The sequence below is a fragment of the Nuphar pumila genome, chromosome 5 (assembly GCF_984573655.1).
Source record: "Nuphar pumila chromosome 5, dmNupPumi1.hap1.1, whole genome shotgun sequence".
NCBI classification, from domain to species: Eukaryota; Viridiplantae; Streptophyta; class Magnoliopsida; order Nymphaeales; family Nymphaeaceae; genus Nuphar; species Nuphar pumila.
The window spans coordinates 15,973,721-15,986,688 of NC_143253.1; the positions used below are offsets into that span (position 1 = coordinate 15,973,721).

Consider the following 12,968-nt stretch of genomic DNA (forward strand, 5'->3'; position numbering starts at 1 on the left):
AACAAAGCCATTCACTTAATTGGGTTCCATCTAAACAAACTAAATCCGATCCAACAAGGCAACAACCATTCCGACCCGACCAACCTCAACGTCCAAGAAAGGTTCAAATGGTGACTTTGAAATATAGAGAGGAAATAATCGTTGTTTTATATGAGGGCGAGAAATAGACACAAAGTTGTAAAATTAAAAAGCTAAAAGGGAAATCCAACTGCTCCGTTGATATATAATCAATGAGAGAGAGAGAGAGAGAGAGAGAGCATCTTCTTTCCCTTCGCTTCCCTTCTTCATCCATCTTTTCTCTTCTCCTCAAAACCCTACGAACGCCCCCACCATTTTTTCCTTGGGGGAAATGGAGGCCCTAAAGCCCTCCCCACCACCACCATCTCCCAGCAGCTCCAGCAGCACCACTCTGCCACCACCTCTGACCCCCAAGACCCCGCACAGGCGGCCGTCGCTCATCATCCAGGAGAGTCCCCCTCCCACCACCTTCGTCCAGGCAGACCCCTCCTCCTTCAAGCACGTCGTCCAGATGCTCACCTCCGCCCGCAAACCGGCCTCCTCCTCCTCCTCCCCCTCCCCCTCCGCCGATCCCCCACCGCGGGGCCACCTCCCAACCTTCAAGAAGACCTCCTCATTCAAGCTCTACGAGCGGCGCCAGAAGACCCTCCGCAACCTCAAGCTCGCCGGCTCCGGCTTGACCTTCTGCGGCGCCTCCTCTCCGGCTGCATCTCCGGTGCCTCTCTCGCCGAGCACCCTCCTCGATCTAACCCAGCTCTCGCTCAGCCCCGTCACGCCACTCATCTCCGACCCCTTCACTGCCGCTGCCGCCGCCGCCGCCGCAGCCGAGGCGGAGGAGAAGGCGATCGCTGGGAAAGGGTTTTACCTCCATCCGTCGACTCCCCGAGGCAGCGGCGAATCGGCGGAGCCACCGCGGCTGCTCCCGCTCTTTCCGGTCACCTCCCCGAGGGTTTCGTCACCGTCGCTGTCGTGAGGATTGCCCGGGACTCGATCGGTCGATTGGAGTGTGAGTGTGAGACGCCGATTCAATTGTACAATTCTTCCCTTTCTCCTCTGTTTCTCTTTCTTCCCTTTTTTTTTATTTTTCCTCTTGATTTTCATTTTCATGTTCTGAATTGTGAAATATTATGATTTTTGATCGAGAGATCGGATTTTCCTTCGATTTTTCTCATCAAAATCTGGCCTTTCCTCTTTCCTCCTCTACCCCCTCTTCTTCCTCTAATTTTCTTTAATTAATCATGTTAATTGTATCATGAGGCTTATGATTATCGAATTTTCCTTCGTTTTCTTTTTGTAAGAAAATCCGGCATTTTTCTTCCACCTCTTCCTCTAAAATCTCTAATTTTTTAATCATGATTAGTCGTGGTATTAATTGTCATTAGTCAGGTTATTGTTTTACTTAATTGTGCGAAATTCTGACTTCACAATGTCGCTCGGCCTCTTAGGGGACAGAATTGTCAATTTTGGATTTGTACATTTCTTTTTGGTACTTGGAGGGTGTTTTAGGTTTTTTCACAAAATGACGGTCGTCTCCCTATTTGGGCTGTCAAAGTTTACGGGGTCGGGTTCGGACCCCGACAACCTGGTTTATATCCGTCCTAGGGTATTGCATCAATGTAGATATCAGATTCTGTCGGATCTCCGGTTTGGTAAGTACTTAAGTATCCAAACGAGGACTGGATCCATCTGATTCTCGGGATCCTTGATTATCTGGATTAAGATATGCTGAATCCGGATCCAGTATAGCATGAATGCTGGTGTCAATAAATAAATAGAAGGTGAAACACCTAGGACAAAAACTCGACTTATTCAGGCTACCCTCTCACCCAACCTGCTTGTTAAAACAGGCCAGCCCTGTTCGCCTGGACAAACGCCCAACTTTTTTCTACTTTGGGTTTTTCAAGGCTTATTGCAAATGGGTCGGATTCAGAAAGAGGAATTTGCAAAATTTGGCTACCCAGATCCGACCCGAATCCTCAATGTATTTTCGGATCCGAAGCCCGACCCGTTTGCATCCCCAGGTACCGTAGTTATTTAGTTTTAGTGTCAGATAGGCCCTCAACTCAAGACGGGAGAATCCGGGTTAATTTTTTAAATGGCGATTCTGTCCTTGATTTTTTGTTTATAAGGGTATTTTAGTCATTTTCATAATAGATCAATTGAGACCGATGCCTTTCATTTTAACCTGAGGGGTAATTTGGACATTTAAGACATTTACAGGGGTATTCTTGTAATTATCATAATGATGCCTGCGCTTCCATTGGGCGAGGATATAGGGACGTGAGCGGTTCGGTTGCTGTTTGGATGACGGAACTAGATTCCGACTCGGATAGGAAGAAGTTATGTGGTCCAGATCCAAATCATCTTTCCATTTCTGGGTCTGATTTATTTAAGCTCTGTTTGGGAGCCGGAGTGGAAAGGGAGATCGGAGCGGTGACGGGTCGGCGGAGATGAGAGTGGAATTCACAACAACATCCTTGATGTTGAACTCTGCCAAAAATAACGAGTGGAGCGTCCCAACTCTGCTCCAATCTCCCCTCTCAACTACGCCAAAACAACCGGGCAGCGGGGATCTTGAAAATCTCCGGGTCCGCCTCCAACACCAGCTCCCAAACATAGCCTTAGTGGCCTTACACTCACCTAAAAATGGATTTGGATTTGGATTTCGATTAGATTCCAATACGTAAACAGCCGTGAAATCTGACCCTTTAGTTTCTGGGATTTAGAAACGTCGTAGCCTATGGTGATCGGTTGGTCAGCTATCTCATCCATTGGCATGTCCCTACCACCATAAGTAGAAAGGGTACAGGAATGGTTTGATTCATTATGCATCCCACGTTGATCCTCATTTGAATATTGCATCACATCATTGATGGTCATGATGATGACCCCACCATCATCATCATCATCATTATTTTTCAGCCATGTATCTTAAAAGTCTTAATTGGTGGTTAATTTGATAAAGGTGGAAGGGTGGTGTCCTTTCTGGTCAAGACTCAAGCTGTTACTATTATTTCCTGATGAATGGTACATTGTTGATATTGTGAGAATATGAATGCATGTTGTTACTTTTTAGGTGGTGGACTCCTTGTATGACCAAAATGGCAACAAGTCAATTTTCTACCAAACTTTGATGTAATGCATAAGCATCAAGTTCTTATTACCAAGTTTTTCAATATTAAAAAAATGTATTAAAAGTGCAAGTTGTTTTTGGTAGGGAGGTCACTGACTAAAAGGAAGCTTCTTAGCAATTTCTGGTAGGCCACCCAATCTAGGAGTGCTTGTAAAGAAAGGTATTACTATACATGTACAGGCATTAGCACTGGAGAAGTTTGCATATGTATTAGTTGAAGAATTTGCCCAACCGGTCGTTGGTTGGACCCACATGGGTCCATCTGGCTTGGATATGGATAAAGCAAGATGGGTAGTCTCTTGATTCCAAATTGAGTCAGGCTCCAGATTCGGGTTCAGATAAACCTACATGCCAACTACAGTTATAAAATTAAGTTTTTGAATGAGTTGTGCTGCTAATAGTGCTTAGAGATTCAGTCCGTTGGGGTTGATCCAGATCCACTAATCTGTGATCAGGCTGGTGCTTCTATGAGTTGGTTACAAGTTGTGTATATCTAAATAAACACAATATGTGCTCACTAAAATATGAATGGCCTAAAATTCCAATCAGATCACCAGTGTTATTCAGCCCCATCATAGACATGTTAGACTTTAGGATGGGATTGGATCCTGTTTATGCTATTAATGGCTCAATTATGTTAAACAAGATATATTTCTAATCACTTAAGTCCCCGTGCCGTTATGGTTATTTGTCACTGCAATTAAAAGTTTAAGAGGCCTAACAAAACATGAATGTGCTTAATTAGTAGTGAGATTGTTCTTAACCTAGTGCTCTCAGGTTCAAATCCCAGTGGGGTCAACCCCTAGCTTGACTATCATGAGTATGCTTGTTGGCAAAACACATCTGGTTATGCAGGCAAAGATTGAGTTTTAAAGATGAAAGAGAAGTAGTCCTTCAACCATAATATTTTTGGAATTGGCCATTTGGGATGATGCTCTTAACAATGTTTACTGAGCCATTTAATACCACAATTGGTAATCATGCTTGTGCACCTTAAAATAGTAGAGGCGCACTAAAAGCACACAAACAAAGATACTACTCTCAGTAACAATCACAAGGCAATACAAGCATATGATTCAGCACGTATGGATAATTTAAGGTGCATATATTTCAAATTCACGCAATAATCTCAGGTTTGGGCGCCAAGAAAGAACATTGCTAGAGCTTTTTATTTATCACCAATGAACCCCAATAGCTTAATGGTAGATTTCTCCAACCAAATGAATTTGCCAAACACAGGTTGCCTCATGTAGATACAAACTAATGTGTACAAAAGTGTGACCCACTTGGGGTCATACCTTTTACTTGCTAGATTTCTTCAAATGATCGAATCGTCCAAAACTTGTGGTTTTCTGGGAGAGGAGCATTTCCTGGCCGCACTGAGATCAATACTTCTAAACCTAAAAGATAAGAGGGAATGAAATTTGTAATGAGCAAACCGATTGAATAATGCTAAGTCGGATATTGTTTATAACAATCAGAGGAGATGGCATTGATAAGATCCAACTATTAAGAAGCCAAGCATTTTTATGTACACAGTGCAGACGTTGATAGGATCTCAATTACAAAATTACCTGCAACACTCGCAGCCTCTGCTTCTTGAATCACATCAGTCACAAACAAAATCTGTGATGGCTTGTCTACTCCAAGCGACTGCGAAATTTCAATATAACTGCCGGTCTCTCGCTTATTCCTGAGAGAGAGCAGCTTAACTTCAATCCAACAATTACATCAAATAAAAACAACTTGCATAGCAGAGAGGTACAGACCAACACAAGGATCATGCTGTTTGAGATGAAACAAGGGAACCATTCATCAAGGCAACCTACCCCACAATGGTGTCAAAGAATCCACATAGATATTTTCTCAAGTCACCGTGTGGTGTATTTCCAAAGATAAGCCTTTGAGCCTCCCTACTACCGCTGGAATATATGTAGACCTGCAAGATTGTAATAGCATAAATTTGTATCTTGATACAAGAAACCAAACTTTCATCTGTAGGCGCTTCACCATGTATGCAATCAACTGTGTAACATAGGAAACTTATGATGATAATTAGAAAACATAACCAACATATACTAGACAGCACGAGATTAAAAGGATAGCAAATATCACACAGTTTTTTTTTTCTTTAACCTAATATATTGTAGTCTTGTAGATCATACTTTTAAGAACAGTTAAAAAAAATCCAACTCAATTTTCAAGACTTGTAAGTGCTGTTTAGAAACCCAGCTTAAATTTTCAAAATCCTGAATAAATCAAATACAGTCAATTTTGAGGGAATAATGAACTCTCTTGCATTTCATCTTTTTACTACTTTGAGCAAGTTTTAGCCCTAATTACAGATATTCAATATTATGATAACACTTTCTATCTAAAGCATCAGAGTTAGATGGTCAAAATAAGTTTGTTTGATGATCTAGATGTGCAATGGTCATGTTAACCAAACTGATTTTCAGCCTCTAGATAAGCAGCAGAAATAAAATCAGACCCAAGAAAAGGGGAAAGCTATGTAGATTCATACTTATTTAGCACAAAAATCAGTATATAATCTGCATTCTCAATTCAAGATTAATGTAATTTCTCTTAACTCAAATTGCTAGTGTCAGGAGCAGCACACACACATAAATCCCATGAAATTCACACATAAGTCTTATTAACATCTAATAAATTATTTGAGACTCAGGCAAGTTGGTGTCATTCTCATATGGATTTAGAGGGATGAGCAATCAAAATGGGTGGTGTTCCTCAATTGCACTGTTAGAAGGTGACTGAGAACCAGGCTTGCCGCAAATTCCTTTCCCCCTAGAGTACATGATACTATACTAAAAAGCATAGTTACCAGATTAAGAAACAAGGCAACACGTGATGCATGAAGCAATTTTGAAGAAATGCCTAGATGTGCAAAGTGTTTAGAAACTGATAAGAAAGAACAATCAGAACAAGTAGAAAAGGACATAAGGTATGGCTGAAACCTGTGTTCTTTACTTAAAATGAATTTGAAGTCCTTCACTATACATGTAGATTTTATAATAAAATAACTTTTAAGAATTATGAAAAGACATCCAATATCAAGAAAGTTCATTTTCATTCACTTTTTGTAACTAAGTTTCTCATAAATCTTCGGATGCACAAAAATAAGGATGTACTTTCATGCTTTTGAGGTGAGCTTCTGAGATTTTAAGGAGATTCCAGTAACTATGCTAAAGCGTGCTCAGTATTGAAGAACTTCAGGCAAATAACTATGGAAGCTGATAACCTTGATGCCCATAGCATGCCACTTAGCAAGAGCTTTAGGCACATCCTCAAAAAATACTCCCTTCAGTTCATTATTCTCAAAACCTGTTCTCCATATATGGCCCTGCACGTGAGGGCAGAAATTGGCGCCAACAACAATTTGCAATATGCACAAAAGAAGAGAAAAACATAGTACCTGCAGTTGCTTCAATGCGGTAATTTTCCTATCAGCCTTGATCATTGCTTCCACATTAGCCACCAAGGAGTCAATGACCTTCTCTTTACCAGAATGTTCAGAAGGTATGGGTTGTGAACCTGAAACACCTTGTTCTAGATCTTCCTTCACCTGTACCAAAAATGATGATTTACACGTCTCAGGTTGCATGGGAAGTGCACTTTTTCAACTCTAACCTTTTATCTAAACCTTGTTCAATGTATGTATTTTCTGTAAGAGGTGCACTTATGTGTGTGAGATCTCATCTCATTTTGTTGTTTCTTTAATAATGAAACATTAATTTATTTTTCTTAAGAAAACCTTTAGAAAAACATTTTCTAGGTTTTGACGCATTTTCTTCTTTATTATCTTTTCAACAATTCTATATTAAGCATTTAAAATTACATTTTGGTTTCATCAACCAAAATATAAGATTTCTTTTGAGGATTATCACCATGAATGATCTTTTGACGCTTTCCAGCTAGTCTTCTTTTAGAAATATATGAATATGATAACTGGCAATAAATGCTAGATATGTTCAGTTCAGAAATATTCCTCCCTTCCCTAGAAAATGCATTTAATGGAAACCAACTGTATCCCACTGTGAAATACGCTTACATCAAGTGAATGATAGCCAAATATGCAGTCACTTGTAAAATTGCACAAGTAGCACATATATTTTTATAATACCTCATGCTTGTGTAATTACCACTACTTAAACACATACGCATGCTCTCTCTCTCTCTCTCTCTCTCTCTCTCTCTCTCTCTCTCTCTCCATGTTTCTGCAAGAATACATATTGACAATAAGAAACATCCAATGTGACTATGCAGGTGTACTCACCAAGATGATCATAAACAAAAGCAACAAAATCTTACTTGTGCACGCAACAACTTTATATCATCTTGAGTTTCTTTGCTGTCGTAAGTGGCAGTCAAATGGTTCCGCACATTATCACGTGCATAAGGGAAAAGAACCTCTGTGACAAAGGATATTGGGGTTGTTGTACCTTCAATATCAAGTAGGATGCAGCTCTGTGAAATATATAAAGTAATCAAAATAAGACAGCAAAGCACATAAACAACTGTATGTAGGTACCAAAAAGAAGTTCCTGTCAGGAACCTAATCAAACCACAGTTTTTTGTTAGATGCCCATTAACTTTATTGTTCTTGTGTGAATGTGTGTGTGTGTGTGTGTGCATGTGTGTGTAGATGTCTTATTTACTAGATGTACACCATATAAAACTAACCCAATCTGGATCCCCCGCTTGATTGTCCTTCTGAGTAGCTTTTACGATGCCATTTACATATTTAGATCTGCTCCCTATGGATCCCAGGTCCTTGTTAAGTGGACTATGACTTAGACTGCTCCAGTCCAAGCCCATGTGATAGAGCTTCATAGCAACATCAAAGCGATAATGATAGCATTCTGCCTGCCAGGATAAATCACAACTTGGAGCCAAAGAAGGGAGACAGTTCTTGATATGTTTCATGTTGATAAAAAACAAAGACAAAATAAGGCATGATCATGCAAAATTATCATTATAACTACACGTGCAAAATGCATCCAGTATATCCTGAAATTAGTATTAATATAAAAAGACCACTGTTTAAAAAAACCTAGTAACTATCCAGTCTTGCAAAATGTAGCTTTATTTCACAGTTGAAGGTGCAATTAGCCTAAGAGTTTTTTAAACGACTCAAGTAGTATACAGACACAGAAATCAGCTAGAAGCATCATGTACCAATAACTATGGAATCATACAATTTTCAGATTGAGTTAGCATGGTCTAAGTCACTTCACAAGTCTTACGCTGCAGTTAGCTGATCAAGTTTCATCTTTGACTACTTAAGGGAAGCATGTATGACACATTACTATTCTTGAAAAATCCTAGATATAAGATGATTTTGAAAAGAAATGGATTGAAGTTGAACTGCACAAAGAAAGCCTTCAAAAAAATGCAGGCAGTGACTGCCAGCACATCCTCGGTATATAGCCTGACAGAGCTGAGCAATAAAAATATGTGTGTGTGTGTATATCTATATATATATATATATGAAAAGGAATGGATTGAAGTTAACGGCATAAAGAAAGCCTTAAAAAAAATGCAGGCAGTGGCTGCAAGCACATCCTCGGTATATAGCCTGATAGAGCTGAGCAATACAAAGATATGTGTGTGTGTATTGCAGAAACGAAGCAAGGGGTCTGGAGTGGTCCTCAGCATCCCATAACATATGCTCAATAGATTACCAAGAAGCTGTCTTTATATTGAACTATTGAGTGGTAAGGTTACAGGGTATTGCTTACCATGTGCTTTGAATCCTAGATAGCTAGTAAAAACTACAAAAAAGGAACTTGAATGAGGTATCATTCCCAAGATCCTCATTAAATGCCTGTATCTATGTTACATAGGGGAAGAGTGAACATCACATTAGGGGCTTTAGTCTAAAATCTCACTGCTCACACTTTTGTATATATCTAGCGATTTGTTTTTCTAAATTCCATGGGTCAATTATGTATGAAAGTGTTGCTTAGAATTTGAGAACTCGTATCTCCATAAGATCAATGGTTGTTTGTGCCCTTGTTTGTATAGCTCAACTGTCGGTAAATGGTCTCTTTTCTTACCTTAGTATGATGAGCTAGCACATAATAGTGGCTACCCATGGACAGTTCTGATGAGCTGAAGCAAGTATGAAAAAGTGCAATACTACAAACAAAAAAATGGCCTTTTCAAATTGCATAAAATAATCTATCAGATGCTCTTCACAAAGATATACTTAGGATGAATAAACAGAGAAAGTCATGATAAACTTCATATTGAATGCAAACAGTTGTGGTTTTAAATTTCAAACCGGTCCAAGACTAAGAATACATGTTTTTAAGGAATATATTTTTGTTGAAACTTTAATTAAATTCTAAGACACAAAAAGAGCTACATTGTCATGGTTACCAGAATTTTGTGGTTACCTACACCAAAGAACTGGTGATCATTTGATAATGAAATGAGTTGATGTGAAAATGTTTGTGCATGTGGAATGCTGCTATGAAAAGCAAGACCCATACTTTGAGCAATTTAAAGGAAATTGTTATGAATCCTAAAGACGCCTTACAAGTCTCTTCAATGGCCTATATTCCCTTGATTTTCTTTTCACTGGCACAAATTCCAAACTGGTAGGTAGAATGATTCATATCTTTGAGAACTTATCAATTTTATTTTGGAGCAGATTTTCAAATATGTATCTTCAACTTTGGTTTCACTTTTGTAACAAAAACCATCATGTTTTCAAATTTTGAACACAAAAAGAACATGAAAATGAAGCAAAATATTATTCAAGTGCTTTCGAATAGTGTTCAACATATTGCACAAGAGTGCCTTATTTGTTCTGTGAGGTGATGAAATAGAACAGAATATTTTTCAAGGCTAATACCATGTTCCTGCAGAATATTGTTTCAGATTTTAAGAAATCAATCATAACTACCTTACCTTTTCAGATTCTGAACTTCAGACATTTGATTTGACTTATAGAAGACAAGTAACTAGTTGATTTGCTTAGATGGTCGAGCATAGTTCAAATAGTCACCCAGAACTTTTCAGGAGGAAGCAAGGTTGCAAGACAGCATTCCATTCCATGATTGTGAATTACAGCTCCAGCATTACACACGAAACCATATTATATATAGGTAAAACAATTTGAACTCCATGTGTTCTGTTTCATGGTTCAAAGTTAAAACTGGCACAAATTTCATCAGCATAAAGCTTTTCTGTAACTATTATTCTGCACCACATTCTTAGCAAGGAGCTTTCTCCTTGACCAATATAAACTGCTTTCTCAAAACAGATATTTTCTCCTTTCCTACAATTTTGTGAGTGTGAGTGCACATGCATGTGTGGGTCCATGTGTTTGTATGCATAGGTGTATGTGTGTCATACACTTGCGCATGCACGCCATCTATTATGCAGTTCACAGGTCAGGTACCTCCACCATCTGGTAGGGTCAGCAGAGAAACCTCTGGCTGGAACATGGTTGTTTATGGAGACACCATAGCTTATAAAATCTACACTCTCTCTTCTCTCTTCAGCCATAGGAAGTGAATTAAGACAAGCATGTATCTAACCAAGGTAAATAAGAAAGAATGCAGTGTCATGGTAAAAAACATCCTGAAATAACTGCACGTTCAAAATACCATCTCCAGAACATTAAAAATACAACCACATGAAAACTGGTGTCCAAACAATATTAGAAATCAACTAAGCAAGCATGCCTTCATGAACAGAGGTGCACATTCACTGCATTTCAGAGGTTTATGTGGGTAAGGCTTTGGAGAAGGTCTAGACAAAAAGGAGCCATATGCAGATAGCACATACATATCAGGTACCATTCTTTCCTTCCGAACACCTACAAAATGAAACTTTTCAAATAAGTTTTATTCTTCTGTTTTATTATGTCCATTCTGCTACAGTCCATGAAAAGCAAGATTGAAATATGTGGTTCTTTCAGTATACATCCCATTAGGAAAAAAAAAGAAAAAAACATAGTTTAGAGTCAGACTGCTTAGAAAATAAGTACATCAAGAAACCAATATTCATTTCAGAATTTGCAGCAACAAACGAACAAATGCAAGGAAAAGGCTTCACTTTTCCTATTATATTACTCCTAAGAACATCCAAAACAAATTCACATAACTGAATTATCATACTACTAAGCAAATCTATCTGAGAAATACACTGAAAAACTAATTTCCAACATCTTAAACAATGTAATGAAAGGAATAAGTATGAAACAACAGTTTTGTTCATTATATGGCAAAAAAAAATGCATGCTCGATTCAAGCAGAACATTGCACAATAACTAAAATTATTAGGTTAGAGCTTCATTTGGTTTATTGTTGAAGCAACCCAGTTAATCCAACTCAAAATTTAGCATTGTTCCTTAAGAACAAGAACTGAACTGGAAGACCAAAGCAAAACTATTATTTTTAAACGTAAGAAAAGAACAAAATTAAACATGAAAGAACACTACTTTCGACCAACTTGTCATATCAGCAACATCCTAGTGATGTCATTCAAAATTTCTGTCCTACAACTATTGATCAAGAAAAATCGATAAAAACTTAAATAACGAAATCATAAAGGTCTCCTAATTTGCTAACAAACCTCAATTCCCTCACAAGAGTTCGGTCTGCATTCATTCTAAAAAAGCTAGGAAAACAAAAATTCCAAACCAACAAACCAAAAAATGGAACAAACAAACCAAAACAAGCATCATTAACTACAGAAAATTTCGTTGTTCTTCTTTTGCTGAAGAATCATTTTTTGCCAGCAACTAGTAAATTCAGTGCTCAGAATTCAGATTCTTTTCACATCGAACAACTACAAAAGAAAATACATTTGAAACAACCGCGACCGCCGCAAAAACAACAATAACAACATAAACATTGGAGCATTTCCCATCAACAATTAACCAATAGACTTAAAAGTAAGGATAACTACTTCCAAACAAAGAAGTTGTAATAAAATTTCAATCCCTACCGCATCATAGAAACTCACTATCCAAAAGTTTCATTTTTTATACAACACTTTACCAATAAATTCAATAAGCTCAAAGAAAACCAACTTCTTCAAAGAATTCTTTCATCAAACCACAATTTAACAGCCACATTGCATTAAAAACTCATATTAACCCAATACCCACAAAAAATTATCAAAAAAATCACCGAAAGAGAAATAGAGAACAAGGAAAGAGACGGGTGTCTCTAAACTATGAAGAAGGATACCTGAAGGAGACATCACAATTAGTTGCTGAGCCTTGGGCACAGAAGAGTTGTGCACCTTCATGGTGATGTTGCCACCTGTCCCGGACACCCATCCCAGGGTGTAGAATTGCCTGCACAGCTCAGAAACTAAGGCTCTGGCTTCCTTCTCGCTGCTGCTCTCAAGGTATGCCTGAGAGGATAGGCAGGGGAAGCCATTTAATGCCATGGATGCTCTTTCTCTCTCTCTCTCTACACTGGCAAAGAGAGAGAGGCCAGGAACCAATCACACCATGCTGCACAGGTGAGGGATAAACTGAAGGGTTGAGCTATCGTTGAGGATCCTCCACGGTATTAGGGTGCATGGTCCAGCACCTGTTGCTGTCCTTACATGGATGATCATTTGTCCAGCCATCCTGGTCCTTAGACTCCAATGCCCAACCCCTTATGGACACGGGATTCATGATCTCATTTTACAATCACAGGCAGCGTTTTCAGTGGGGCCCGCATTTAATTTAACCATAGCAGATTCAACCATACCACCGCAAAACTGGGTTTTCAACCTAGTTTTGCAAAATAGATTCCAACTTGGTTTATGGGGGCCAGAATATTTT

At 38.7% G+C, this 12,968-nt stretch overlaps 2 protein-coding genes across 3 annotated transcripts; one reads left to right on the forward strand and one right to left on the reverse strand.

The window, feature by feature from the left end:
• Nucleotides 1-245: 245 nt before the first annotated feature.
• Nucleotides 246-1,195, forward strand: LOC149836925 (VQ motif-containing protein 4-like). Its single transcript, XM_090007183.1, has one exon. The coding sequence runs from the start codon at nt 350-352 to the stop codon at nt 989-991; it is 642 nt and encodes a 213-aa protein (XP_089863309.1). The 5' UTR covers nt 246-349; the 3' UTR covers nt 992-1,195.
• A 3,042-nt stretch (nt 1,196-4,237) lies between these two features.
• Nucleotides 4,238-12,654, reverse strand: LOC149836926 (putative bifunctional methylthioribulose-1-phosphate dehydratase/enolase-phosphatase E1 1). Of its 2 annotated transcripts, XM_090005666.1 has the most exons (9): nt 12,379-12,654; nt 10,867-11,000; nt 7,853-8,035; nt 7,481-7,636; nt 6,585-6,734; nt 6,411-6,512; nt 4,981-5,090; nt 4,726-4,844; nt 4,238-4,551 (listed from the first exon to the last, which is right to left on the reverse strand). In XM_090005666.1, exons 1-9 carry the CDS (start codon nt 12,581-12,583, stop codon nt 4,460-4,462), a joined length of 1,251 nt encoding a protein of 416 aa, XP_089861792.1. In that variant the 5' UTR covers nt 12,584-12,654; the 3' UTR covers nt 4,238-4,459. The 2 variants fall into 2 exon arrangements, with proteins under 2 accessions (XP_089861792.1, XP_089861793.1); XM_090005667.1 differs by lacking the exon at nt 6,411-6,512.
• Between the last annotated feature and the right edge of the window lie 314 nt (nt 12,655-12,968).